The sequence below is a fragment of the Centrocercus urophasianus genome, unplaced genomic scaffold (assembly GCF_019232065.1).
Source record: "Centrocercus urophasianus isolate 14NV4802_14NV808 unplaced genomic scaffold, USGS_Curo_1.0 seq_28, whole genome shotgun sequence".
NCBI lineage: Eukaryota > Metazoa > Chordata > Aves > Galliformes > Phasianidae > Centrocercus > Centrocercus urophasianus.
The window spans coordinates 13,627,802-13,655,671 of record NW_024884844.1 but is presented as its reverse complement, the minus strand read 5'-3'; the positions used below and the strand labels follow the sequence as shown (position 1 = coordinate 13,655,671).

General features: G+C 49.0%; 1 protein-coding gene across 1 annotated transcript; it reads right to left on the bottom strand.

The window, feature by feature from the left end:
• Positions 1–312: 312 nt before the first annotated feature.
• Positions 313–27,870, bottom strand: KCNJ3 (potassium inwardly rectifying channel subfamily J member 3). The gene is made up of 3 exons (XM_042827337.1): positions 27,193–27,870; positions 23,972–24,188; positions 313–896 (listed from the first exon to the last, which is right to left on the bottom strand). The coding sequence occupies exons 1-3, from the start codon at positions 27,868–27,870 to the stop codon at positions 313–315; spliced, it is 1,479 nt and encodes a 492-aa protein (XP_042683271.1).

Below are 27,870 nucleotides of genomic sequence, written 5' to 3'. Positions count from 1 at the left end.
TGACAGTTACCCACTCCCATGTCCCAACCTGCTACTGACTCTTAAGAAATACACAGGGAATGCAACACCCCTGGACGCATTTTTCAGACTATACAGTATAAATATAGTAGGAGCCATGCCAGAAAATTAGATGCAGGAATTGCACACTATTATTGCATGCGCATCGTGGTTCTACATGCCGGGGGCAGACGGCTCTGCTGGCCCCGGGCAGCCTGCTGGTGCACCCACAGCCCTGCCAGCACAGGGCACGGAGCCACATGGAGCTCTGGAAGGCCATCCTCCTGCTGGGGCAGTCTGGCCTTGGTAGCTGGGTTATGTGAAGCGATCCGAATTCATTTTTCTCAGTTTTGGAGGAAGGTTCCCTTCCATCCGACCGCCGCCCGACAGTTTCTGGAGCTTGGGCGGCAAGTCAGCCACAGACTGGCTCATGGGATCCGACATCATCTTGGTGGCTTTGGACACCAGTTTCTCTTCTGAATTCCCAGGGACTGAGCTGATCCGCTGCAGTTTCATGGGCAAATCGCCCATGCTGTAGGCCTTCTCCGAGGTGGTGGAGCTCATCCTGAGGAGTTTTTTAGGGAAGTCGTCCCTGCCAGTTATTTTCTGCAGTTTGGAAGGTAGTTTTATGCCAACTTCATCCAGACCATCCAGGCACTCCACTGAATTATTCCTCTCCTTGCTGTTGCTGACAGCGGGCGCTATCAGGGGTGAGGACATGAGCAGCATCTCCTCCTGCTCCTTCACGCTGTACGGCGGCGTGGGGACCTCAAACGTCGCGTGGAACTGCGAGTAGTCGACTTTGAAGAACCCTTCTTCCAAGGAAATAACCGGGAAGAAGCGATGGCCCCACAGCACCTCATCCTCAGTGTAGGACGTCCTGGCCTGGCACGTCATCCCTGCAAGCAGCAAGGCACAAAAGTGCATCCGTTATACACAACTTAGGAAGTGCACAAACCTTGGAGGTTTTTGAATGTTTTAAAAGGAAAAAAAAAAAAAAAGAGTTGATGTTTTTAAACATATGAAAGAAAAGACACTGGCATGTCTACCACTCTCACATAGTTGCTATTAAATTGTCATTCTTGAAGGGAGAGGAGCCAAAAAATAGAGAAAGGGATCTGCCTGTATGAATAATTCATGTCTGTTCTTATGGCCACTTCTGAAGGCTCTGCTGATGAAGGCAAAACACAGGCTATCTTGATAGCCTCAGGACTGAGCTAGCAGGAGCTGCTAACTTGAACTTGTTGCGATCTTGAAGGATGGCCTGGCTGCTCCACATACTCATCATATTCACCAAAATGCACAAAACCAGCCCTCACACTTTATGTATCCCTTGAATGAACCAAGCCCATTCTGGTGCACTGTGCTCCATTGGAACGCAGTGAGCATGGGTTAGGAAACGCATTTATTTCTCTTTAAGTGCTTCGCTGGCAACCTGCCCACAGATCACAGATATATAGTGATCAGGCTGAGATCAAAGGTTCCAAAAGTTAACACAGACAAAGAAATACGACCCAAGGGCCCAGCGCTGCCCTTGCCTTCCCTTCTGCCCCTGCCCTCTTGCCTTCTCCTCCTCCTCTGGGCCATTGGCCCCTGGCTGCCTGCCTGACCTGAAGAACCAGAGGGAAGCAGTGACTGGGGCAGCTGGAGATCTCCAGCTGTGTTGGGTTTTCTTGTTTTTATTTCCCAAATGGCATCTACAGCAATCTAGAAATGTGGCTACACAGCCATTTTATCTTACCATCATAGAATCATAAAATATTCCTACCTGGAAGAGACCTGTAAGGATCATCAAGTCCAACTCCTGATGTAACAAAAGGACATTTTATTCTCAGAACGTTAAATCTGCCTGGACAATCACACACTCTGCCTGGTTGGCAGCAGTGCCTTTAAGTCAGGAGCAAGTGAAAGGAAACTTTGGAAAGCACATGAAAAACATTACCAGGGCTGTAGGAAAGGGGAGTGGGGCCCGAATATGCATCTGATGACACACAGCCAGAGAAGGAAAGCATTATTATGCTGCATGTTACCACTATCGGGATGAAAGTTTCAGCTTTGCTAATACCCCACAGGACACAAACCTCACAGTTTTATCCCTTAAGGAAAAAGTGTGAACCTGGGAAGATTTTGCCCTGGATGCAACCCTCACTGCCCACAGTGCTTATAAATAGTGCTGCTAGTGCGGCTTTCAAACCCAGCCCATCCCTGCTGTCACCAACAGGACAATACTTCACACCTCATGATGCTTTTTCTATTTTGTTTCTATTTTCTTTATGAAGTGGAAGCAAACACATGCGTAATGGGTTTAGAAAAAATCCACCCTTTTTACCAAAAAGAAGGTAATTACAGTGAATACTTCTGCCATCTGCAGCCTTTATCCTGCAGCAGTTCATTAGCTGAATTTTCACAGGGAAAGCATGGCCCTTTCCCTTCTGCTCCCCTAGAACTGACCCCAAGGGAGCCTTCATTAGGACAGAGTGCTTCCAGCAACGCGTGCACATGGCAGAGCAGCACTCAGAGCTGCCCACAGAGCCAGGGCTGCTTGACTCCATGACCTGTGTTTTAGATGGCAAATGACTTCAAATCCAGAGCTCTTCTAGGACAGTTGGAGAAGGACAATGTAACTATGCTGATGGTATACAAAGTTGGACCTGTGCTGCAGAGCTGCATCACAGGATCATAGAATCACAGAACCATGGAATCACTGATTGGAAAAGACCTGAGAACCCCCCTAAGTCCATCCCTCACCCACTCCTCCATGCCCACGTCCCTCAGTGCCACATCCCCACAGCTCGGGGACACCCCCAGGGATGGTGACCCCCCACTCCCTGTGCAGCTGTGCCACTGCCTGACTGCTCTTTGGAGAAGAAATGTTTCCTAATACCCAACCTGACCCTCCATGCTCCAGGCCTCTTCTGCAAGAAAATCCATGTTTTATTGCATCAGTGTAACCCTATGGAAGCTCATCTGAGAGAGGAATATTTGCAGGTGTATCATTTTTCTTCAAGTTCAATGCATCCTATTCACGAACAAACCCAAGGTTGCAAATTACTCAGCAGTCCCCCAGAGGAGCTGCAGCTACTGATACGCTTGTCAGCACCAGGAATGATTGTCAAGCTCAGCAGAAGATGCTAGGAGGTGCTGAACGTGCTCTGTTAAGGCACTGGGCAAGAAATCGGTTCTCAGATTTTCCTTCAGTTCCACTGCATTGCTCTGCTCTCCCTCCCTTGCTCCTTATGGCAGAATCCTACGAGTGTGGCAGTGCCTCTTTGCAAGCAGTCAGCCTGTACTCAATACATGCCAGGTATGGAAAAGCTATTTCTGTGCCACCAATAGCAAGAGTCAAACTCCAACAGCAAGAGATGGGAGGGCATGGCACCAAATAGAGCACAGCAGGGAACCTCACCTTCCTCCTTGCTTCATGATTAACTTCAGCTCAAACAGCACATCCAAAGGGGTGAACACCAAAACTCAAAGCAGTTTTATTTCCAGGCTTTCCCATAGGAGCACTGCTGCAGATGACAGCCTATCTGAACAGCCACCACTGTGCTGTTTTCTATGTCTCCATACTTAATCTATGCTCTGCTGTGAGCAGCCCTGCCATCTTACAGCAGGTGCAGCTCCTTCTGCTCCCACCAAATCTACCAGGTCCCAGCACCATGCTCATGTTCTGCTCTCCCTCTGTTCATAGAGCCACCACTGTTGAAAAAGACCTCTAAAAATCAACTGCTCTGTCATTACAGATTCTTCTTTTTCCCAAGGAGTTATCCATCAGCAGGTATGATACTGACAGTTCTTTCCATGCCTTCATCATATTAATGGGCTGCTTGCATTTCTACTAACTTGTCTATTATTAATATTCATTTGCAGTATAAAATTTAAGCTCTCTTTTGGAATAAACTCTCCGAATGCTGCGCAGCCATCCGTTTGTCAAAGGAAAAGGCTGAGATGAGCATTGTTTATCACTCCAAACGTGGGCTTCCACCACAAAGTGCTCTTCAGGGCTGTTAGCAGCCGCTGATTGCAATGCACATTAACAAAGCTCTAGCTGAATAAAAATCATAATAATGTACCTGAAAAGTAGGAACAAGTGTCCAATAAGAAAACTCTCTATTATTAAAAAAAAGCAAAACACAACACAAGATGTAATAACATTGCTCACAGTGCCAGAGGGAAGAGATTTCCAAACAGAAGCTGCTCTTCTGCTAGCAAAACATGTTATTTTGGCTGATACACTGCATGCCAAAATCCTGAGCATTTTGGACCACCTCACCTAAGACTGTCCTGCAGTGCTTCCACCAGAAGCTGGAGCCTCCATTCCTCCTCCTGCCCATGCTGACAGTGCCACACATGTTCATAGAATCATCGAGTGGCCTGGGTTGCAAAGGAGCACAGTGCTCACCCAGTTCCAACCCCCTGCTATGTGCAGGGTTGCCAAAAGCAGCCCAGGCTGCCCAGAGCCACATCCAGCCTGGCCTTGAATGCCTGCAGGGATGGGGCATCCACAGCCTCCTTGGGCAACCTGTGCCAGTGCCTCACCACCCTGCATGTGGAAAAACTTCCTCCTATAACAACTTCCTCCTGTTCCACCCCAGCAGCCATGCAATGATGTGCAGCACCCAGCCCCCTGCCCCTCCACCACTGCAGATGCCAGGGGCTGCAGAGCTGAACTCTATGGGATGCCAGCCCCCATGTACGTGCTCCATGCTCATCTGGTCACAGTGGGACAGCCTGGCCATGCACATCTCCGAACATTTTCCATCACTGCCCTTGAATAAAGTAGAGCAGAGCTGCTGTCCAAGCCAAGCATGGGTTAAATTGGTGAACCTTGAGATTTATCTGAAGGCATCTTTTTAATAACCATGCCTTTTCCTTTCATCATTTGCACTGTCTGAAGCGAGCGCTATCACTCGCAGCAAAAGGCATCTATCTGCCATATTATAAGTTATTAACTACAAGTTATTATTTCTAATGAGGTAGAACATTTGCTGTTAGAGCCCCAACTGGGCTGAAGAAGTGAATGCAATTAACTCAGCTCAGCCAGGCGGCAGCTCTGCCAGCTTTTGTTTTCCTGTCCGTGGCTCCAGCAGCTCAGCTCCCCATCCCAGCAAGCACAGCTGGCAGGAGGGGAGCTCCCAGCACAGCTCCCAGCCACCCAGCGAGAGAACAGGATCCTTCAGCATCCCAAATCCCAGTCATTAAGATCATTATCCCAATTGCTTTAAGCTTTGCTACAGGATCAGGCTCATTCCACAGAAGAGCAAGGCCATCTCAAAGGATGGCAGTTGTTGACAAAAGCCCTGCAGAAAGCTAATTCTATCAGCAATAACCCTCAAGTTACGTCTAAATTTCTAAAGGACCTGTGTGGGGGATGGCTGTATCCAGGCAACTCCTGGAACTCACAACACGCAGCCTTACAAACCTGGCAGACATGCTGCCACTTCTCTTCCTCTTGTTTCTTGGGCCCTGTGCATTAAAACCAATTTTGCACTGCCATCTGAGGCCATAAAAGCAATGCAAGGGAAGAACTTCGGTGTGCAACTTGGCATATTGGTACACCATGCTCCGTGCTGCACTACAATGGCACCAAGGGAAGATCAGCAGCTCCAGCAACACGGAGGCGGCATGACTGCCACAGAAATCCATTTCTCTTGGGCTTCCAGGATGGTAGAGAAGGGAAACAGTGGCTTTTGGAAACCAAGGGAACGACAAGCTGGTTGGCATCACGTTCAGCACAATATCCCAATGGGAGCACCTGGCTGCCAAGCCTCTCTCCGCCTGAAATGAAAACAAATGGCTGAATTCTGCAGTAAGACAGAAAATGGGTGCCTGAAATGCGAGGGCAGAAACAATTCAGCCAAACCCGGAGTGATGGATGCTCTCAGGCTTTTCCTCCCGATGTTTGCTGCAGCATTATTTTTTAATACAACTTAAATTGACAAGCTGTGCCATGCACAGCTGAGAAACACAGCCCAGTTTCTACCCTGACAGCAGGCACGGTGTCTAACCCTTAATAGTTCCCACCTATTTTGAAGGAGCAGCTATTCTTAGCACCAGTGTTCTTCCACCGTAATTCCAGGATACATTTTTTATTAGGTGGACAATCATTAGAAGTGCCATAAAACTCTGTCAATTTGCAGCTGCCAGCCCCGGCTGCTGCCCAGCCTAATGCCTGATTTATGGTACAGCACTTCTGCAATCCCATTTTCCTGAACAGAGGAGAGGTGGGCAGACACTGTGCCACGTTCACATGCTTAATGGCTTTGATTATTTTTAAATAACGTTCCAATTAAATAACCTTCCCTAAAGATGAAAAAATGGCATTTTATAGAATTGTGGAATTGTCAAGGTTGGAGAAGCCCTGTTGGATTCCCAAACCCACCCTGCCATGCCCGCATCCCTCAGTGCCACATCCCCACAGCTCTGGCACACCCCCAGGGATGGTGACCTCCCATTCCATGGGCAGCTGTGCCACTGCCCGACTGCTCTTTGGAGTAGGACTGGTTCTTCGTATCCAACATATTTCCTCACAGGCACTGCTGCAGAATGGCAGCCATCAGCTGTTCCTTATCTGCACCCAAACCCCCAGCATCCATGTGCCAAGGAGCAGAGGGGTGAGGCTGCAGCTATGAAGAAAAGAAAACATTTTGACTCCCACAGCTCTGCACCACACGATTTTTGCTTCCCACAGCAGGGAAGCAGAGAGGCTGCCCGTTTTGTCCTTTTAGATCCACTCCACTTTCTCTGACGACAGTACAAGTGGGATTCAGTGACAGGACAGGGTGCTGGCATGTCCCCCGTGGCACAGCATGCTCTGCCTTGGAATTCCAACCGGCAGACAGCTTTTCACAGAACACTTAACGCTTAATCACCATCTATCACTGAAATCTATAAACCACGGGGAATGAAAGGAGGTCAGAGATCAAACGAAGGAAGGATGTATGCAAAGAGGGAAGCGAGGGGGATTGAGTAACAAAACGCACACATTTATGCAACAGTCAGGCATCACTCTTGTGCTAAACATTGCAATTTCTCATCGCACTGAATAGCAAAGGCAGGGTGCTGCCTTGCTGCCCGATTTAGATGCGTTGTTTGTGCTCCAGTGCTATAAATACCTCCCAGCTCGTTCAGGCTGTGCTCTTCTCCCAGCAGCTATCTATCTATCTGCACACTTAAAAAGCGCTGGTGACAGTCAGGGTATTTTTCTATCAGCTGCTCCTCCTAGGGCAGTTTTTAATCAGTGAGGCACACAGCTCTCTGGCACCTTGCAGACAGCTCGCCTTGATGTCTAGCAGGACTGCAGCCAGCGTGTGCTGTACGGGGCATTGAGTGTCACAAAACCTGTGTGACAAAGCCCAGCCCTGCTGCACACAGCCACACTGCCCCTGCCTAACAGCTGAATGCACGGTTAATGCAGTGGCAGCAATATATACTATAGGTATTTTTCATATATACTTTTTTTAACATGAAAAAAACCAAAACAACCCATGCTATTTTGAAAGAGCAACCTGTTCTCTCCTTTCTTCATGCAACAGTGAGTCAGGGCTGATTTCAGCCCTCCAGCCCCTCTCTTGGAGCAGCTCTCCCTGCAGAGCCATCTGCTGCGTGCTGCTCCCCACCTACCAGCACTGAGATGGCATCACTCACTGCCCTGCACCACACACAGCAAAGTGCTCTGCAGAGCCCCTTCCAGCCTGAATGCTCAGTGCTCCCAGCCCCTGTGCAGCTCTCCCCGTGCTCATAGCTGCTAATCTTTCCAAAAGAAGCACAGAGCCAACAGCAGACCCCAGGCCAAGAGGAAAGGTGATGCTGCATTGCTCTCCTCCAGGCCCACCCAAACCACAGTGGTTTTGTTTGCAGCACAGTGCAACTGGACAAGGCACAGAGAAAGGACTGCTTTGTGGTATCTGAACAAAACTGTTGGTGGGCAGAGGATGCAGCGGGAATATACAGCTTAAAGGAAACATAGGAGCAGTCTGCCAATTCACCACAAAAGGAAAGAAAAAGAAATTGAAAATAGGTTGAAAAATTATTATTCCCTTTGAATAAGAACATTTTAGTCATGAGATCAGCAATGCAAACATGAGTCCCAGTTCCCTTGGAATCCACAAACCCATCAGTGGTCCCATGCTCCTCCAACACCCACCAGACCATATGCTGCTCAGCACCAAAATAGGGCTCATCCATCTTCAGGGCTTTAGCAAGTCTGAAGGAGTATCATACGTCACAGACTGCCTTCCTGGGATGGAGAACTGCATCTCCACATGGAAAAGCACTGGCACTAAGCAGCACAGCTGGTGTTTTTTGGGGGCTCAGGTCCAGCAGGAGCCTATCAGCTGCTGTGTGCAGGAAGGAGATGCAGGACCCAGCAGGACAGCAGCTCCTGGGGATGCTGGGGCTCACCTACACATACCTCAAACATAGCAAGCAGTCTGTAAGCAATGCTGCTGAAAACAGCATGCCATACTGAATGGCAGCAACACAAGGAAGATAAAATACAACACCGTGTTTGAAAGTCAGTGTTCCCTACTTAGTGTTGTTGGTCTGACATACGTAATAATTAGGCAAATATCTTCACAACACTCAACACTGAAGGGCAACCCATCCATCCCCAGAGGTGCTTCAAATGAAGCTGCAGTGCTGTTGTAAATTGTCCTGCTCTGCATCCCTCTGGCTGCCTCCAACCAGCATAAGGCACCCAGGATGACTGTCAGCCTCCCACAAAAGAGGGGAAGTCTGGTTCACAATCCCCTCTTGGTGTACTAGTATTTACAGTTAGGACTACAACTGGCAGCCCCACTACTCATGCCCAGCTCACACGTATCTTAGGGCTTAGGCTGAAGGATGGGGTCTCAGCTGCTGGAAGCCAAATTCAGGCAGACAAAGGAACAAATAGCCTCTGGCATCAGGCAAGGGGCTGCCTGCTGCAAATGGATGGTAAATTCCTGGGGCATGGGATTGCTAAAGGCCATCCCCTCCTTGATCCACAGCCATAATTCCTCTTTGGAGGTGACCACGGGCACCCTCCACGGGCATCAGGGGTGGGAAGCAGAGATACCCACCTCCTTCCATGCCCTCAGCACCACCAGCACAGTGCTCAGGGGCAGCTCTGGTCTGGTAGGCCCAGCAGCTTGGGGAACACACTCTATCTCTCTGCTGCACAGATAGCTGCTGGCATTCTGCTTACAGCAGCTCTTCTGCCTGCAGCAACTTCACCACGGCTGCCCACTGTGAGAGTCCCTGCTTTGCACTTGAAACACAGCTCCATCACCAGCATCTCCTCATGTGTACAGCTCGTGTCATGTATTTAAAATTAATTCGCAGTGCTTAACACAAGATCCCTTGAACTAAACATAGCATTTGCCGCAGCGTCTTCAGTTTTAGCTGACAAACATTTCTTGCAAACACGTCAGGCACACAGAGCTTCCCAAGAAATAGATGCTATAACGTTGTCAGTTCTGGGTGAAATGAGTATTTTGATCATCTCTTTGATAATCCTGGGGCTATAAAAGTATCTTCAGGAAACCAGGTTCTCCCCAGTACGCCACATGTATATATATATAGCACACGTGTGTAGCAAACAAGTTATGGGATGGGGGGTAGAAAGCTCCCATAGGGTCTGTGTGGCTCCTGCCAGACCACAGCCTTTCTACCACACTCAGAATCATAGAATCACCAAGGCTGAAAAAGACCTCCAAGATCATCCAAGTCCAACCTATCACCAATATTTCTCACTGTGCCACGTCCCTCAACATGACGTCTAAACATCCATGCTTCATTTCATTGCATCAAGCACAAGGCTGAGTTTGCCCACACTTTCATTACTAAACACAGTGAAGAAAACTCTGTCTCGTTGCTGAAATAACAGGGTGAGAAGGTGAAGTGTTGCTCACATTCCTGAGCCCATACATTGGTGAGCAATGCCCTGCCCACAGACACGAAACTCCAAGCCAATACAGCCTTACAGGTCACTATGGGGATACATGAGTGCCAGCAGGAACTGCCTGTGCTGCTCTGTAATGTGAAGAATTGCACCTAAATGACAGCAAAGCCACGAGAGCAGCATCAGACACTCATTTCCAGAAGCAGTCAGTAGGAAAAGCATCAGATGTCCCAATAGGAATGGCTATAGCACAGCATCCCTCACCACCTCCCCTGCCCCCTCTGCTAAACCCAAACTCTTAAGAAGCCTCACCACACATTCAGTAGCTTTGCATTATGTTATCCTCTTGGTAATACATCTGGCTGGTCCCCTCCTTACTTTTACTTCTTACTACCAGATGCATTGCAGAGCTGCCACTTCATTCACAGCATCCCCAAACCTCTCCCATATTCAAACAAACAAAAATCCCACACTAGAAACAGGCCCAACAGTTCCTGGTGGGAAGGCCAGGCAGGCAAGACCCCAAGTTATTGAATCCTGCTTTCTTCACAAGGCCCATCTGCCACTGTGCCTTACATACAAAGCATCTAGAAGATAATATAGCAGAAAATAATTTCCCGCAGCGTGCACAGGAGAGAGACTATTACAGCAGTCAGCAAAGGTTAATTAGCAACAATATATATTGCACTGTGACGTCACACAGTATACTTGTTATTCCCATGCACACCCTCAGAGAATAAATAAGACAACTCAAAGCTGTGCTGTACAAACTGCTATATGCCCACGAGGAGCTCCTAATTTTATATATAAACCCATTCCCCTACATGCAGCCTGAACCAATGCTCTCACCCCAAGCCTGCAAACCCAGAGGCAGGTTTAAAAACCTGGGGGACCTTTCTGACATTTGGGGGAAAAAACATGAATTTCAGGACGCAGACCGTATTTTTGACAATTCCTTGTGAATGATGTGTGGCATTCCTTATAGCTTCAAATCCTATATTGCAGCTGGGCTGCAGAGGTGCCTCCATGCAGCACGTGCAGAAGGAGCAAACCTGAAGTGCTCAGAGATGTTGCCACCAGGCAGTAGCTGCCACCAGTACCTCTGCTCATAGCCATAAAAAGCTGGCATCAGTTTCCATCACTTCTTAAGCTTTAGGGTAAATATTTTATATAAGATAAATCCAAGAAATACTAAGAAGAGCTTAAATGGATACCTAAAATATTACAAGTTTATCCAAGCTATATTCTCCAAGTCAAGGACTTGTTAATTATTTTACTAAATATCTGATTTTATGCTGACACATGAAGAAAAAGGTGCTGGGAAAGTCTCTCTAGCAACTTCTTGCTTGGGAGATCCCTCACTGTAACAAAAACACACCTTGAACGTATATGGAAACTGCTCCCGTCCATCAGAAGACCCATCTCTACTGCAAGGTCTCAGGTTATGGGATGTCACGCTCAGCGTGTGCCGCAAGCAAGAGTTCAAGAAGCATCTGGACACCACTCTCAGACACATGGTCTGACTTTTGGGTGGTCATGTGTGGAACAGGAGTTGGACTTGACGGTCCTCATGGGTCCCATCTGGCTCAGAATATCCTATGATTCTAAATCCCATAGCAAGAGCTATGCCACTACACTGCTGATGGGCACCAACCCCGACCCCAGGTCTCTGAGCAGGATTAAGCAACACTGCCTGGCAGGGAGGGCATGAAACATGGTTTTCCTCCACAAACACAATCCCTGCCCATACCACACCACCATGGAACAAGGAACGTACACAAGTCCCTGCTCATCACACACACTGCATTATTTCAGCATCTTTCTTACCTCCCATTTCTAGGAGCACTCCTGCAGCCCCCAGGCAGCCACCCTGAGCCATACCTGGGCCAGCCCCTGCTCTGTGCTCACCAGCAGCCAAGCAGCACCAGGATGGCGTGCTATACTACCTGAACACCATTAATTATTTTGTTTGTGTTTACTGATGTTCTCAGGTTGATCTGCTCAGTGCTAATGAGGCATTTATTCTCAATTAGAAAGCTCTTGCAGAAGTGAGCTGTAATTCCAGTGAGTTTTGCAGATGAATTAATTACAACGCGAGCGCTCAGCCTTCTGCTGGTGCCTCTGCTCTGTGCAACGAGCTCCCATACTGAACAACAGCATTTTGAGGAGAAATAGGTCCACCTTTTTGTTCTGTACAAGGTACACAGTGTAAGGCATTGCATGCATTTCCTCCAGCTTTAAAATCTACCCAGCCTTGGCTGCTGAGCGGTGCTGCAAGAAGCAGCCGTGAGCAGAGAATTCCTGCAATGCAATGCCTGCTCAAAAAGAAATATTAAATATAAATCTGTGCTATTTCATCACGCAACATTAAGTCAGCAATGTTCCACTGTGGGAAATTTCATCCCCATTACTGCGTGCTGCGTGAATTTAAAGCATCTGCAGTATAATGAGAAGATGAAACAAGCTACAGAGAAACACTGGGAATATGCTTAGCACTACAATTTGTGCCCGTTAGATGATTGCATCTAATAGATGTGAGGCGTCATGCTAAAAAATGAAAGGGCAAAAAAGAATGAATTATTGATAGAGCTCTGAGGGGAAGTTTGAAGATATCTATATTTAGGGAGGAAGCCTCCAGGACCTGCTTTCTCTCTGCTCTTTGTGCTCTGGGTGCCCGCAGCTGGGCTGGGTGCAAGCAGGGGTGAGCCATGTAGGTGCCTTCCCTGCCTGCAGTACAGTGCCACATCTCCCAGGGTTGCCAGCAATGCACAGTGCTGATGACAAGCAATGTGCAATCTCCTTCTCTTTCTGCCAGAGCCCTGCTCCTTGGCAAGCTCCCAAGCACCCCAAGGCAAGGAGAAAATGTTCAGCTAGCCCCAGAGGACACTGTCAGCTCCAGCCTTTTTCCAGCCAAGTTCTTGTAATGTAGACACTGACAGTTCCAAGAGCTTCACGTCCCATTCTGAGCTGAGAAAGAATCATAGAATCACAGAATGGTTGGGTTGGAAGGGATCTTACAGATCACAGAACACTGCAATGGTTGGGTTGGAAGGGATCATCCAGTTCCAACCCCTGCCAAGAAGCAAACTGTTACAGGGAAGATGAGAACCTAGAGACAAGAAACCAAGAAGAAAATGTACCTAATTACTGTACTTCAGAAGCTGGTGAAGAGGCAAAACCCATGAGATATCCTTGGCTTTGTCATGTCACAAAGCAAAGTACATGCAAAACATTGGGAATCATTTAATAATTTAAACAAGACAAAACATTCAGCTGCTCTGGCACAGAGGGAGCTGTTAAGGAAGCCTGATGGCCCATAGATGGGGACACAGGCTCTGCAAAAGCTGCCATGTGACACCCATCCTGCTACCCATCAGATGCGAGCTTTGAGTGAGGATAGAAAAACCAAAACCTCAGAGCACACCCAATTTGATTTTTCATTCTCCTGCTCTCACAGCCTCATGTGCTTAAACTCCCTCTGGAAACACTTAAATATTGAGTTCAATGTTTAAGCTCAACGCTCAAGCCTGTCTCAAGCTCAACATGGCTCTTTCATCAACCCCATGAAATAAGTGAGGCAGCCCTGGAACTCAGGTAAACACGGACATAAACTGAAGGGTAGGAAAGTACAAAATATTTCAAAGAGCAACTAGTTGGTGCACATGAATTGTCCCAGACCAGTTCAAAAGCAACACATTACATCCATCAAGGTTGTAGACAACCTCGAGGACCACTGAGTCCAACTAATTTGTTGAAAAAGGACAGCAATGTTGCATGTCCATCTTCCAAAGTACGAAGAGCTACAACTGCATCTGCACCGAGCTGCCCTGCAAATCCCTCCTGCAGTACCTTAACGCTACATCGCAGGGCACAGATCTTCACTGTTAGACAGCATCGCTGTCTCAGATGCACTTCCAACATCAATAGCACCACTTGGAGATGTCATTTCCCATTAGGAGTAACTGCAGTAACGTGATCTGAACAATAAATCTTAAGGCTAGAGCAAGCCACTTTAGAACCACAGCAATCTACATCTGCTTCTTTTCCAGCATCACAATTGATGCTGATAGACATCAAAGAAAATAATTCTCACAATTTACTTCAGTTATCTATTATTTTCCCTATTCCTTTTGGTTTCCATATTCTGCCAGTTCTTTTACTGCTTATTATTTCCTTACTTCACCAAAACCTATCAGCACACCTTGCAGCTGATGATGCCAGCTAACTAACTAACTGGCCACTGCTCAGCTAACCAACCAGTGCATCACCAGCTGCTGCACAGCCTCAGCTTTCTGAGCACCCCCAGCCTCCTGCCCTTAAACACAGATCTGACCGCCAGGAGCAGACAGAGCACATTGCAGAGTACAGCCAGATTACTTCCTGGACCAATTTTGGCCTCTTTACTGCCTATTATCTAGGGTAATGATTCCTAAATTAGAGATGTTGCACTTTGGATGTGGTTACAAGCTGGGCAGAAATGTGGTTATTAATGCGGAAAGTAAAATTACAGTTGAGAAGTGCAAGTGGCACAGGGATTAGCAGCAGACAGAGCCCGACTGGTCGATGGAAAAGGAAAATGAGTCTGCAGCTCTCTGTGCTTAAAGGCAACCCAATCCAGCACTGGAACAAGGATAGCATTGATTCACAGCTCTGTCCAGGCATCATCTTTATTACCCCTGCGCTTCTCTGTACTCCGTGGTTGTAATTTTAACTTTAAAGTTGTTCCAACTTCTAGTTATTCTGGTCTCAGAAGCCCTCTGGAAGCCAAAATCAGCCAGAAACCCACAGCTACTCAACACCAAAAACAACACAGAAGGGAGCAAAGCATCATTTCTCTGATAGAGAAGCTGCTTTGCAATGCAGAACCATGAAATGGCAAACAGCAATCGACAGAAGAGTCGCAGAGCAGAGCACACTGTGGAGCAAACTGACGTGGTGGGGACACATGTCCTCAATCATGGACAATTAGTCACGCCATGTCCTTCGTTATTTACTCAGGGGATGGGAGCTCTCAGCTTCATCCCGAGTTATCAGGCCACAGACACAGATCAATATCATAACAAGGAGCTGAGAAAATCTTGTTAGAAAAATTGCTGCTTGAGGAGGCCACTTTGTTTTGCTTCATTTACCCCTGCCTCTCTGTGCTACCACTCCCTAGTGAAACTAACCCAGATAAAAAAAGGGACCACTCCTGATGTGACAGGCACCTGAGCAGCAGTGAGATCCCACAGATATCCCAGAAACAGCACTTCCAGGTGGCATTAGGATTCCTTCTGTAGGCACAGACTGATTTCACCTTTCCCAGGACGACTCTGTGCTGTATTTTGGTCAAAAGCATTCAAGAAACCCCTGCATGCCAACGATGCCAAGACCTCTGCAATGCATTGTGTATTTACACTGCTGTGGCACTCCCACATAAGCAGAACACTATTAACATGTCCGGTTGCTCAGTGCTGTAACGCGATGGAAAGTACAGCAATAATAGTAGGGTGGCAAAGCTTTTCGCTTCAGCAAATGAGAACAAGACCAAACGAAGCAGCTGTGGGGGCAGAAACAACTGAAAGAAGCTGCTTACCTTCAGAAGGCCTCAGGAATGCAGGAATCTCCAAGATACCCCTATCTCCACTGCCAACCCTTAAATGAGATCTGGGAAGGGGTGGGTCCTGACAAACAAGTACACTGCATGCACCTGAGCTCCCTTGGGTTGGCCCTGCGTTCCCACCAGGTGCTCAATCATTGCTTCAAATTATGAATTAGCATTGCTACTACAGGTGCCCAAGTTTTAAGTCAAGCATTAAGTCCAGGCACTCATTGTAAGTAGCACTAATCCCAAGGCTTCAAAGTGCTGATCTGGTAGAGGAGTTGAGACAACGACATTGGTCAGGGTTGATACGAAATGCACGGAAATAAGAACATCCCTAAACAATGTGCAAGAGAAAAAAAATCCCAACATGTTGAATTTTCTGTTTTTTGCAGTATTCTGGTGCTGATTTGTGGAACGTCCCAAGATGAAAGAGACCTAAAGGGATCACTGAGCCCAAGTCCGAGCTCCACGCAGACCCACCCAAAAAACAGACCATATGTCTGGGATCATTGTCCAAATGCATCTTGAATTCTGGCACACTTGGTGCCATCACCACTGCCACTGTACCAATGCCTGACCACCCTCTCAGTGAAGAACCTTCTCCCAATATCCAATGGCCACCAGTGCTCCTGGGTCCATCCGTATGTCTGGGATGGTGAAGAAGTGTGTTTCAACATGCAGAAACTCTTAACACCCAGATGAACTCCTGGATATTTTACTTCCACATCGTAGGCAGATGGGAAATAGCAGGTCTCCCAGCACCCTTACCTAGCTGCAGAAATCAGAGCAGGCTCCCAAGCACACACTGGTCACTTGGCTGCTGTGTCCATTGCGGGTTGGACTCAATGATCTCTTGAGGTCCCTCCCAACCCCTGCAATTCTGTGATTCCAATCAGTGCTGTAAGCACAGCAGCAGTCACGGTGCTGTGATCACTTATTCTGCCCCTACGGTCATGCCTTGCCTTGGCACACAGCATATCTCTGAAAAATCAATGGTTTTTCAATATAAGCCACCTCTTGGCAGCTGGAAAGGGCCACGAGGAGCTGCTGTGTGATTTGCTGCATAAGCTGTGCAGTAAAACAAAAGCTGACATTTGTAATTTGTTTAAAAGTGATCATAAACAATAAATCCTATCAAAACGCTGCGGATGCTGATAATCAAACTGCAATCAAGGCAGTCACTACAAAAGTAACCACTGCACATCAGGCAAGTTTTTCCAAAAACTGGAAACTTCCTGGAAATTCTGAGGCTGAGCCCTAAAACCTGGGAGTTCCTAAAGGCCTTCCCACTGAAATACAGTGAAACTACCTTTGTGATAGGGAGCCTCTTGGAGGAGTATTTAGGGATCAACTCTTGGGCAACTGAGAAGCTCTTTGACAAGTCGTATGTGACAGGAGATGGGAATCGGGTCAAACAAGAAAGCATTATTTTAGCAATGTGAATTCTACCTCTTCTGCTGCATTTACCCTCTGTGCTACCAACAAAGCTGTCGATACAAGTCAGAGAACGTGCAGCCGTGTGCCATGAATGCCTCATCCACAAAGTGTGACTATTTCACAGAATCATGGATGTTCTTGGTTGGAAAAGAGCTCTAAGATCATCACATCCAGCCCCAACCCATCTCCACCACATCGAATGCTGTTTGTTTTCAAATGAACAACGAGCAGGTGTGAAAAAACCCAGTCTTAGAAGCCAGCGAACTGGAAAGCTCCATCAGAAGCAGCCAGAAGGCACACACCACACCAAATGGGTTCAAAACAGACAGGTTGAGTTTGCTATGCAATACGTTTTGTGCTTTCTTTAACTAACGGGAGTACTGTGGTGCAGATCTCCAGGGAGTTAATAGGTAAGAAAAAAAACCAAGGTCCATGAACCTGTGGTAAATAATGCTGTTGGAGCAGGAAGCTGTTCCAGGACCCACAGCATCCTCAGCCTCTGCTCTCTGATGATACACCCAGATAACACAACCCATTTTTAGTTAGAAATCCAACCCACTCACAGCAGTTTGCCCATCACTGGCAAGCTCAGAATGCACTCAGTTCTGCCATTGCCACCTGCTCCCTGCTGATGCCCATCAGCACCATCGGTTCATAACCTCCAAGAGAAAAAAAGAGACAAAACAGCAAATGGAGAAGAAGTCTGGGTTATGTGCCAACACAGCCTCTTTCAGAAAAAGTACATCAGGCACTGCTACTCAGTTATTACAATAATTGCACAGCAAAGGCCATCTGAGGCATTCTGGAAATGCAGTACTGGAACTCAGGCAGGTCCCCCCCTGAGTGCAGGGGTGCAGGACCCAGGGTGGTCCTTCAGTGTGCTGTTACTGCTGGGTGAGCTGCAGAGGGGCCCCAGCTGCACCCATCATGCCAGTGAGTGAGGAACCTCCTGAGGATGCTGTCATAGGCAGTCCCACAGCCATAGAGCCACGGAATGGTTGGGTTGGGAGGAGTCTTAAAGACCACAGAACCATGGAATGGTTGGGTTAGAAGGGACCCCAAAGTCCCCCCAGCCCTACTCCTGCCATGAGCTGGCTGACCCCCATTAGCTCAGGTTGCACAGGGTCCCATCCATGGCCTCAGACACCTGCAGGGAATCACAGAATCACTAAGGTTGGACAAGACCTGCAGCAAAGGATACATCTCCAGCACCAGACACACCATGCTCCATCTCTCCTCCCTCCCAGCTAAATTGCACTGCAAATCAAGAGGCCACATGGGTGTTTATAAATGCAAAGAACATAATGCTTGCTAAGTTTTAACTATCACCAAAGGGCTCTGCTCTCAGTCAAGCGTGAAGGCCCATTTCGGGAGGGCTGCAAATACATCTGTGCAGAGCAGGAAGCTCGCCTTGCCTGCTTTAATCTGTTTCTTCCTCCAGGTCTAAAGGTGAAAACACACTTAATGATACTTAAACTACAGCGAAGAATCACCCGGCACTCGGATGTGTCCCCTAGGGAGTATCTAAAAATGTAAGTAAATAGCTCACAACAACATTAAAATATTCAGCAGCGTGCAGAAAGTGACCTCAGCCCCAGTCTGAAGCACTGACTTTGCTCATGATGTTCCCTGAGCCCTATGAATTAAATTGTCCCCGTTTCTTTAATCAAGTTGCCCTTGCAAATATGAAACCGCACTGAGATCCATATGTGCTCCAATAGGGCACAGAGCCACTGCAGGGCCTCAGCACACTCAACACTGTGCTACTGTGACAGGCTGCAGCCCAGGAGATGGGATACGTGCTGGGAAACCACGTAAAGCATCCACGTGGCTTCCATATGCCAGCTTGGCATGCCACATATGGGCCCAGCCCAGCCATCACAGGGTGAACACTAAAACACAGAGCTGCTCTGCTATCCAAGGAACGATGTTTAGCTGAAGATCTTCAGTTAGGTTTATGTTTTATATCATTTCTGTGATGGGGCAGGATGGCCCCCCCGCACCCTGAGTGGTGAGGAAGGACAGATGCCACAGACTGAGCATCCCGAGTGTGGTGATGGCATAGAAGTCAGCAATTCATACAACACAGAGCAGCAAGAATCAGACTCAGCAGACAATTCTTTGCCCTAATGACAATTAATATTTTTAATTTCATTTCACCTGCTTGCCATCCTCCCTTGTCCCCAAGGACCATTCCTCCTTCCCTTCCTCGCTGTGAGCGCACCACAAACGGCACCCAGGAGCCCAGCTGGGGCGAGCTCAGACTGCACTTAGGAAGGGAGAAATGCACCTCGCATTACTTGTCCTACTCGACTGATTTTTGCCCCTAGAACAAAACAAATTCCAGATTTCAGCCACGTATTTTCCCACCAATTTCTCCACCTACAACAGACAACGAGATGCATTCACTGAGCACATCTCCAAGCGTTTCATGCAATGCCACTGATGGCTGGAGATCATCCTAGCGCCCATACGTCAGCAACAGCCTTGCAGGGGCTGTAAAACACTCACACTTTGTTCATTTCAGTTTGATGCAGTGCAAACAAGTACCCTTACAAAGACATGACTTTTGATGAATCACCACTTGTTTAGATTATATACGATGAAAGCAAAGCATCTGCAGAACTCCAGATTAGAACGACTACCATTTGTCTCTTCTGTATCTCAGAAGACGTCTAAGGAAGAAAAGGGAAGAGCCGTGGAGGCTTCAGGCAGTGAAGCTGGGAGCTTTGGGGGTTGTGCTGTGAGCAGGAGGCACACAGCACCTGCTGTGCTTTCCCTGAGCAGCTTCTACGTGATGCCAGCACTGGAAAAAGATGTGCTGAACTGCCCCAACCACAGAATCATATCACGACATTCGAGTGCCTGCTGTACCCCAGCACTGGGTTGGGATTGTCCAGAGCACCTGAGCAGTTTTATCCCTCCTGCCTTCTGCCCACAGTATGTTTCCCCCTTGCATCCCATCCCCTCCCAAGCCAGCACAAGATATAAATGGCACGATAAAAGGAAAACAGAGAACAAATACATTTTTCACTCCACCTCCAACTTCGCTCAATGCAGGCGGTGGTTTCCTTACATCTCTGCGACCTTGAGAACCACACATGGGAACAGTGTTTTAAGTAGCTCTAGAAATTACCCAAACCTATTACCCAAACACAAAGCTTCGTATTGCAGCTCTTGGTTCCCTTGAGTCGCTTCAGTTCTGCAATCATTCACAAGTGGCTGCTCCTGAGATAAACCTTTCCACGGAGACCGCATCTCCGCCATTCACGCTATCCGTGCTTCTAAAAGTTAAAGTCAGTGGAATGTGCCTTTGATTCCCACTTTCTGCTCGTTCAATTAAAGAACCTGGCAGGCTGTTTGATTTCTTTCATCGGAAAAACGGTGTTAAGAGGTTTTCAAAATAACATTTCATGAGTTCTGAGGACACAGCGATGCACATCCCTGCTGGTTTCATGCCTATTTCAGGCTCATACTACCAGCTCCTCATCCAGCAATGGCAGCGGTTTGGAGGCCTCTGTGCTCCCAAAGGCAGACAGAGGGCTGGGGGGGTTCCCAGCCTCTCCAGCTCCACCTGCAAGTTGGGCAGTCCCAGTGCTGGCAGTGGGGCTGGGATGCTCCATCACAACAGCGTGAAACCGGGACAATGGGCTGTGAAAATAAACGCTCCGAGCGCTCTCCCAAATTACATGCTATCATAATAATGGAGGGGTTGGTGATATATCAAAAATAATCCAAAATGATTAGCAATTACCCTCGTGAATCATAACCGTCTTTGAATGCTGAAAAGCCATTTGAGCACTTCAGCTGTGAGGCTCCTCCATCGTAGCCAACGCTCCAAAAACCCGAAATAAACAGAGCCTGGAGAACATCCCGAGCATCCCCGGGTGTTCCCATGCAGCCCCCGGGGCTCAGCCATGGGGTGGGCACAGCAGGAGCCCGGCCCCACATCCCCCCTCCTCCTCCACCACAGCAACACTCAGAAAGGCCCAAAAATGCACCACGTGTTGGTATCTAAACAACCCGAAGCTGTAATTAAGGAGGGTATGGAAAGCGTAAAGCAATGTTTATATTCCCAGAAATTAAAATGTCAGCGACGAGGCAGCGAAATAATTTAATCAAGTTGGGAGGCATCTATGAGAAATCACTTTTACATGATTTAATGAGAGAAGGCATCGGAAATGGTGATTTTAATCAGCCAAGTGGGGCTCGTGAGCAAGAACCGCCCGCTTAGGGAACGTAGCTCACTTCTCCCAGAGACTGTTCTGTCCCTGCTGACACTCAGCACAACATTTATTGTACATATTTACCACTTCCCCAACCCCTGGGTAACGCTGCTCATCAGAAGCTTGAAGCAGAAAACAAAGCCAAAGACAAACATCAACAAAACCTTGTAATTCAAAACTGTGATTTGTAGGAGAGTCAAATGCTGGAGAGTCTCAAAGCAGGCGGGGAGCCCTGATGGTGCCATGGAGCCAAGCCCCAAACCCTGAGTTGGCTCTGCTCTTTGAAAGGGGAGATAACAGCAGGACAAGGGGAAATGGTTTGAAAGTTGAGGGAGGGCAGATTGAGGTTGGATGTCAGGGGGAAGTTCTTTGCTATGAGAGTGGTGAGGTGCTGGAACAGCTGCCAGAGAGGCTGTGATGCCCCGTCCATCCCTGGAGGTGTTCAAGGCCAGGTTGGATGGCGCCCTGGGCAGCCTGGGCTGCTGTGAAATGGGGAGGTTGGTGGCCCTGCAAGTGTCGGGGGTTGGAACTTCATCATCCTTGAGGTCCCTTCCATCCCAACTGTTTTATGATAAGTCTATGATTCTCCTTCATCACGCTCACTTTGCCTCACTCTGCTTCAGACCAAAGGCAGCTCCTGCAATGGCAATGCAAACAGGAGCAGCACTAAAAGCATCGCAGGAAACATACTTTTGTTCTTCTCTCTGATCTGCTGGCTGCCCCTCTCTTGGCTTTGGCACCAGCAGATCTCTGAAAACGCAGCGCCCTGTGAACCACAAGGGATGCTGTGGATCTGAGCACAGCTCTGCAGCACTTTATGGGCACACACACAGAAAATAATTTACTTGGAAAACAAAGCAGGAGCATGGGAAGAAGGCACTGGATCTCCCCTTAAACTCTAGAAGCTGAAGAGGTGATGAATACCAAAGCCTCTTCTATAAATATGCAGCCCTACAACGCACAGCAATGGGTGCTGCCATCAGCCACCGGACACCCAACCAGCCACCAACACTGCAAAGTGACTCAAACTCACCCATTCTCACAGCGCCAATGCAGTCTTTTGGGTTTTAAAATCCAATTTCATATTGTTTAAAAATGAATGATGTGGAATAAGGGTGATGGTTTCCCTGCAGGAGGTGATAGAAGGGCAGGGAGTGACTGCCTCCAAGGGAGCACTCAGGGCTGCCAAGAGGGCAGCTCTGCATTCAGCTCAGCACCTCCTGATCGTGGGATGGGGAAGGAAACCACCACTGGAAGGGGGCACAGCAGACCACCTATAAGGTCTCCTCACCATTAAAGCCAACCATAATTCCAGCAGAGCAAGGAAAGTGTTCCAACCAAACACCACGCAGTGGGCACTGCAGTGGATTGCACTCTGAATCTGAATCTGAATTCGCAATCTGAATTAACGGCAAAAAGAAGCAACTTTTCACATTTCTCATTCTCCCAGGCAAACTGAAAAGCAGTCAACATTTGTACACAGAACCAAAAATAGGAGCCCAGCTTCTGAACAACTGCGAGTTATTTCTGGCCCCTCCGTTCCACCGCTCTTTCCACACCAGCAGAAGGCATTTCAACCCTCTGCTGTGTGCCTGATATCACCAGACCGCCCCACAGGGCCTTCCTCCTCTACTCACAATATTAAAGATTCTTTAAAACCCTTTCATCCCTCCACGTTTCATCGAGATAGAACTCACTGTGCTCAATTTTACCCAATATTCATCTCATCTCACAAAACTAGGTCACAACATTTGCAAGCTTACACGAGTTCGGCTTTATAAATCCAGAAAATACCTCCTGTTTTTCTTGTTCTGTGTATGTCTACATTGAAAAATAAAACATCTGTGGAGTATAGCAACACACGACTTCCTGTTCCAAATTCTGATGGGCTATTTACAAAATCCCTTTTCTCTGGGCAGTAGTATTTTGAAACCACCCTGCTGAACAGCCCTGGAGCCCCCTGGGCAGCATCAGCCTGGCAGCCCCAACACCAGGCAGCTGAGCAATGCACAGCACTTTTCTTGAAAAGCAGCAAGGATTCTTAGCTGCTGCTATGGCCTCGTTGGTGCTGAAGGCTGATGTTGCTGAAATACTGCAGCCCGACTTTCTGTGGGATTGCCACCCTTGTGAGCAAAGCTGTGCAGCACAGAAATGCTGGAAAAATGGTAAAGACGTTCAGAATATCCCCACTAAGCATCTTTGTGATGAAGCCAGAGAGCAGAAAGTAAAGCAGGGCATGGCAGCAGCTCCAAGGCCCAGCCTGACCACAGGTCCAGTGCCCAGGTGGTGCTGTAGGACACCCAGCCATACCACCAAGCAATGCTGCAGGACACTCAGCTGTACCAATGGGTGATGCCAGAAAACACCCAACTGTACCATGGGGTGATGCCACAGGACACCCAACCGTACCACTGAGCAATGCTGCAGGACACCCAACTGTACCATGGGGTGATGTCAGAGGGTACTCAACCACACCACGGGCAATGCTGCAGGATCTAATGGTGTCGTGTTTTGTCCTCCAGGAAATCCTACCCGAGCACAAGCCAGTGACACTGAGAAAGGAAACAGGGATTTTGCCACCTCACACAGAGCATTGCTTTGGTAACAAATACATTCCCCAAAAAAATCAGTCGAGTATTTTCACTTTGAATGTAATAAATACATTTTCCAAAAAAAAAAAAAAAGAAAAATCACTGAATTATTTTCACTTTCAATGAAAATAAGACTTTGGCCGTCTGGAAATATTCACATTTGAATCATGCACGGCCTTCAGCAGGCAGCCTGAGCAGCAGCAAGCCCTGCAGGGTGCCATCTGCACGGTGGAGCATCTGCTCCACCACTCACCTGTGGTTTCCACGATGCCCTCCAGGATGACGACGATCTCGAACTGCTCCGTCTGCATGCTGCGCTGGGACAGGTCGTAGAAGGGGCTCTTGGCATCGATGACGTGGCAGATGGTGAGCGGCGAGACGAGGAAGAGCTGGTCGGCACCCGTGCTGAAGCCCACGTCCAGCTCCAGCTGGTCCAGCGGCAGGAACTCACCCTCGGGTGTCTGGCGGGACTGGGGGAGAGCAGAGGGACAGGGGTCAGGGTGGGAGGAAGGCCGCAAGCCCCAAAGCGTGGGCTCACACAGCACCCCCAGACCACAGCGAGGGCTCCCTCCCGCTTTACTCCTCACTCTTTATCCCTCCTCGCAGTGCTGTGAATAGGAAGGAACAGAACGTTACACCCCTTCCCAATCATTATTTTTATTACAGTTTCCCATTAGTCTCTATTTGGGTTTAAGGAAAGCTTTATGAATATGTGTTTGCCATATACGTAGAGCCCCAAAATGCCTGAAATGCATTTCCACCATTGCCCACAGCGTGCCCCATGGAGCCCCACGGCCGGGTGGGAGCTGCAGAGAGGCTGCAGGAACAGGGAGAGAGCGGAACAGAAAGGGATTAAGCGCCTCGCTGGGATTTGGTTTCTATTTTTACAATATTCACAGAACGTGGCTGGATCGGAAGATGTAATCCCAGCGAAACAATGATGTCTCCCAGTGCCCCGCAGTTCCAGCTGAGAAATGGGCTTTCATCCATGCATGTGAGCGCTGCAACCCATTGCACCCACATCGCCCTGCCCAGCACCACACCTTCAGCACAGAGCCAAGGAACACACACAGCACATCTGCACAAACATCTGCCCGGCGGCCAAAGGCTCCTTCCCTCCTGAGAAGCCTGCTGCTTTTCAGCCAGAAGGCAGAAGCTGGGCAAGGCAGCCAGCACGGCATGCAGACAGGGAGAGGAGTAGCATGGTCCCAGCAGGATGCCAGGGAGCTGCCTAAAATGTGGGTGCAGGGCAGGAACCCGAGGACAGGAGGTAGTGAAGGTTGAGGTGCTGACTGCAAAGAGACGATGCCATACTACAGGCATCGTAACCCAAAGAGAATCAGTAAAAATGGGTGTTAAAGAGAATGCGGTACTTTAAGGACACTGGAAAAGGAAATGTATCCAATTTGATGTGCTGACAGAGGAAGAAAATGATGGGGAAAAGGTTAAAAACGGGCAAATTGCTGTGCCCCTACTGCAGCTCCTCCGGGGCCTCAGGAAACCCATCCCAGGCACCGTCACAGCTGCTCGGGAGCGCCAGGCAGGACTGAGCTCAGGGCATAACCACCCCCATCACACACCATTTTGCTGTTCTGCTCAATACACTTGTGGAGAAAAAAGACCTTGGGGGACTGTTCTGACCCAGCGTCACATGGGCACCAAAGCACAGCACTGCCAGCATTCCCCTCAGCTCTTCACAACCACAGAGATCCATTCTGCAAAAGGAGCTCCGCCACGAGCGAGGCTTTGCAGTGATTCTGTGCTAGCATTTCCATTACAGCTTGCTTGTTTCCCCACATCATCTTCTTAGCAGGGAGGAAAAAAATAACAGCCAAGCAATTCTCAGGCTTTCCAACTGTCCATAGCATCTCCCAGCAGGACAACCTGGGAAGCAGCAGGGCAGCAGCAAGCAGGCACCGCTCTGCACTGCTCTCCACTGAGCGCACTGCGGTGCCCACGGACAGGACTCCCAGAGGAGCACTTTCACAGCACAGTTCCTGTCCCCGGGCAACAGCACCACTTTGTCTGAAAAGCCACTGTGGCACCTTTCACTTTCAGAAGAAAAACGAACAAACAAAGAAACAAAAAACAGCAGCAAAGCCTTCTGCTCTCGGGTCCTTCCAGCATTATCACAGAGCAGGACTTCTGTGGAGGCAGCTCCAAAGTTGCACAGATTGCATGGAGCCACACCAAGCTGTAAGCACCAACTTACAAAATTCCATTGGAATTGTTCCATTCGGACATAAACAGAGCTATTTTGTTGGTTTTTTTTTTTGCATCTGTGACAGAAAGGACCCTCTCAGCCTCTCCAAAGCCATATGGACACAGCTTATTCCACGTGCAGGGCATGGTGGTCACCGCAGTGCGCTCTAAGAATCGGGGCTGCTCCTGGGGCTCAGTGCACACTGTGCCATCACCCAACTTCCGACATGAGCCAATGACTGGGGCTCACTCACATCAGCACAAGAGAGCCCCAGCCCCAGCCGACTGCTCAGAAAGAAAGGACCAAGACTGGATGTATCCGCTCAGAGCATCCCCAGCACCACCCCAGCCCTGTTATTTGGGATGCAGTGGGGGCCCTGCTTGGTGCAAGCAATGCTGCCCACGGAACCCCACCAGCAATACCCACTGGGGTGAAAGCTCTGCACCTTCTGATGCCTCCAAGCAAAAGGCAGCTGCGTATCGCTGGGACCGGTTGCAGCAGATGGAACGAGAGCATCCCTCACAGGCAGAGGGGGCTGCCTCAGAGCGGGGCCCCCAGAACACCCAGCACCACGTCCCCCACAGCTGGGAAATGTGCAGGATGCTCTGTGTGTGCCAAACATCACCTGAGCCATCCCCTTCCACCCACTGCACGTTTATTTCAGCTCATCTATATATAAAACCGTAATAATGAGTCTCAAATAGATATTCAGTTTTCCTTGTTAATGTCTCACGCTTATTTTTCCTCAGATGTGCAGGGCTATTAGCATGGCTTTTGCACATCTAACCCTGACATTCAGCTGTCTGTGGAGTTCATGCACCACAGAAATGAAGTTCTCTCTAGCTGGTGCCTCCAAGAGCACAGAAATGTGTCAGAAAGGCAAACAGGTCCCTTTGAAAATACACACCAAGCAATTCCAGCTAAGAAGCCGTTACCTCTCAGAGAAAGAATCTAGTACCCGTAGGTATTTACATGCGAAACAGTGTGGAATGTAAACATTATCATAAGGGGATGGTGCCTCAGGAAGAAATCCTTCACCCAGAGGTGGTGAGGCCCTGGCACTGCCCAGAGCTGTGGTGCCCCATCCCTGGAGGTACCCAAGGCCGTGGATGGGCGCTGGGCAGCCTGAGCTGGGGGGCAGCCAGCCCATGGCAGTGCTGGGGCCGGGGCTGCGAGGTCCCTTCCAAGCCAACCATTCTGTGATCCTATGATGTCTGAGGTTCCTTCCAGCCCACCCCGTCCTGTGGCTCTACTCTACGGCAGTGCCTTACCTTGAGCAGCTTGCAGCGGATCTGCGCCGAGACCATATGGCTGTTGCGGAGGTTCCCCACGCGGAACATGAGGGTGAGCTTGCCGTCCCGCATGGAGATGGCCGCGTGCTCGCTGAACATCAGGGTCTCAGCCCTCTTCTTGGGCTGGGACATCTTGATGAACATGCAGCCGATGAGGAAGGCGTCCACGATGGAGCCCAGGATGGACTGGAAGAGGAAGAGGATGATGCCCTCGGGGCATTTGTCCGTGATGTAGCGGTAGCCGTAGCCGATGGTGGCCTCGGTCTCGATGAAGAAGAGGAAGGCGGAGGGGAAGTTGTAGACGTTGGCCACGCAGGGAGTGTAGCTGTCGTCGTGAGCCTTGTTCAGGTCGCCCCGCATGTAGGCGATCACCCACCACATGGAGGCCATGAAGAGCCAGGCCACGGTGTACGTGAGAACGAAGATGAAGAGGTTCCAGCGCCACTTGAGGTCCACCAGCGTGGTGAAAAGGTCGGACAGGTACCGGCTGGTCTCACCGCCCAGGTTCCCGTGCTGCACGTTGCACCGTCCGTTCTTATCCACGAAGCGCTGCCGCTTCCCCCGCGGGGCCGCCCGGGGCGGAGGCAGCCCCCCTCCGCTGGCCGAGGTGCTCACCACCTGGTACTCATCGCCCAGCTTCCTCCTCAGCGCCGACAT

What these genes read in the sequence shown, in the direction of transcription:
- KCNJ3 (XM_042827337.1), bottom strand. Translation starts at nt 27,870, where the DNA reads ATGTCGGCGCTGAGGAGGAAGCTGGGCGATGAGTACCAGGTGGTGAGC. An exon ending in TCCGCTGCAAGCTGCTCAAG is followed by an intron (nt 24,189 to 27,192) that starts GTAAGGCACTGC and finishes GCTCTCCCCCAG; the next exon opens with TCCCGCCAGACACCCGAGGG. An exon ending in GGGCATCGTGGAAACCACAG is followed by an intron (nt 897 to 23,971) that starts GTGAGTGGTGGA and finishes TGCTGCTTGCAG; the next exon opens with GGATGACGTGCCAGGCCAGG.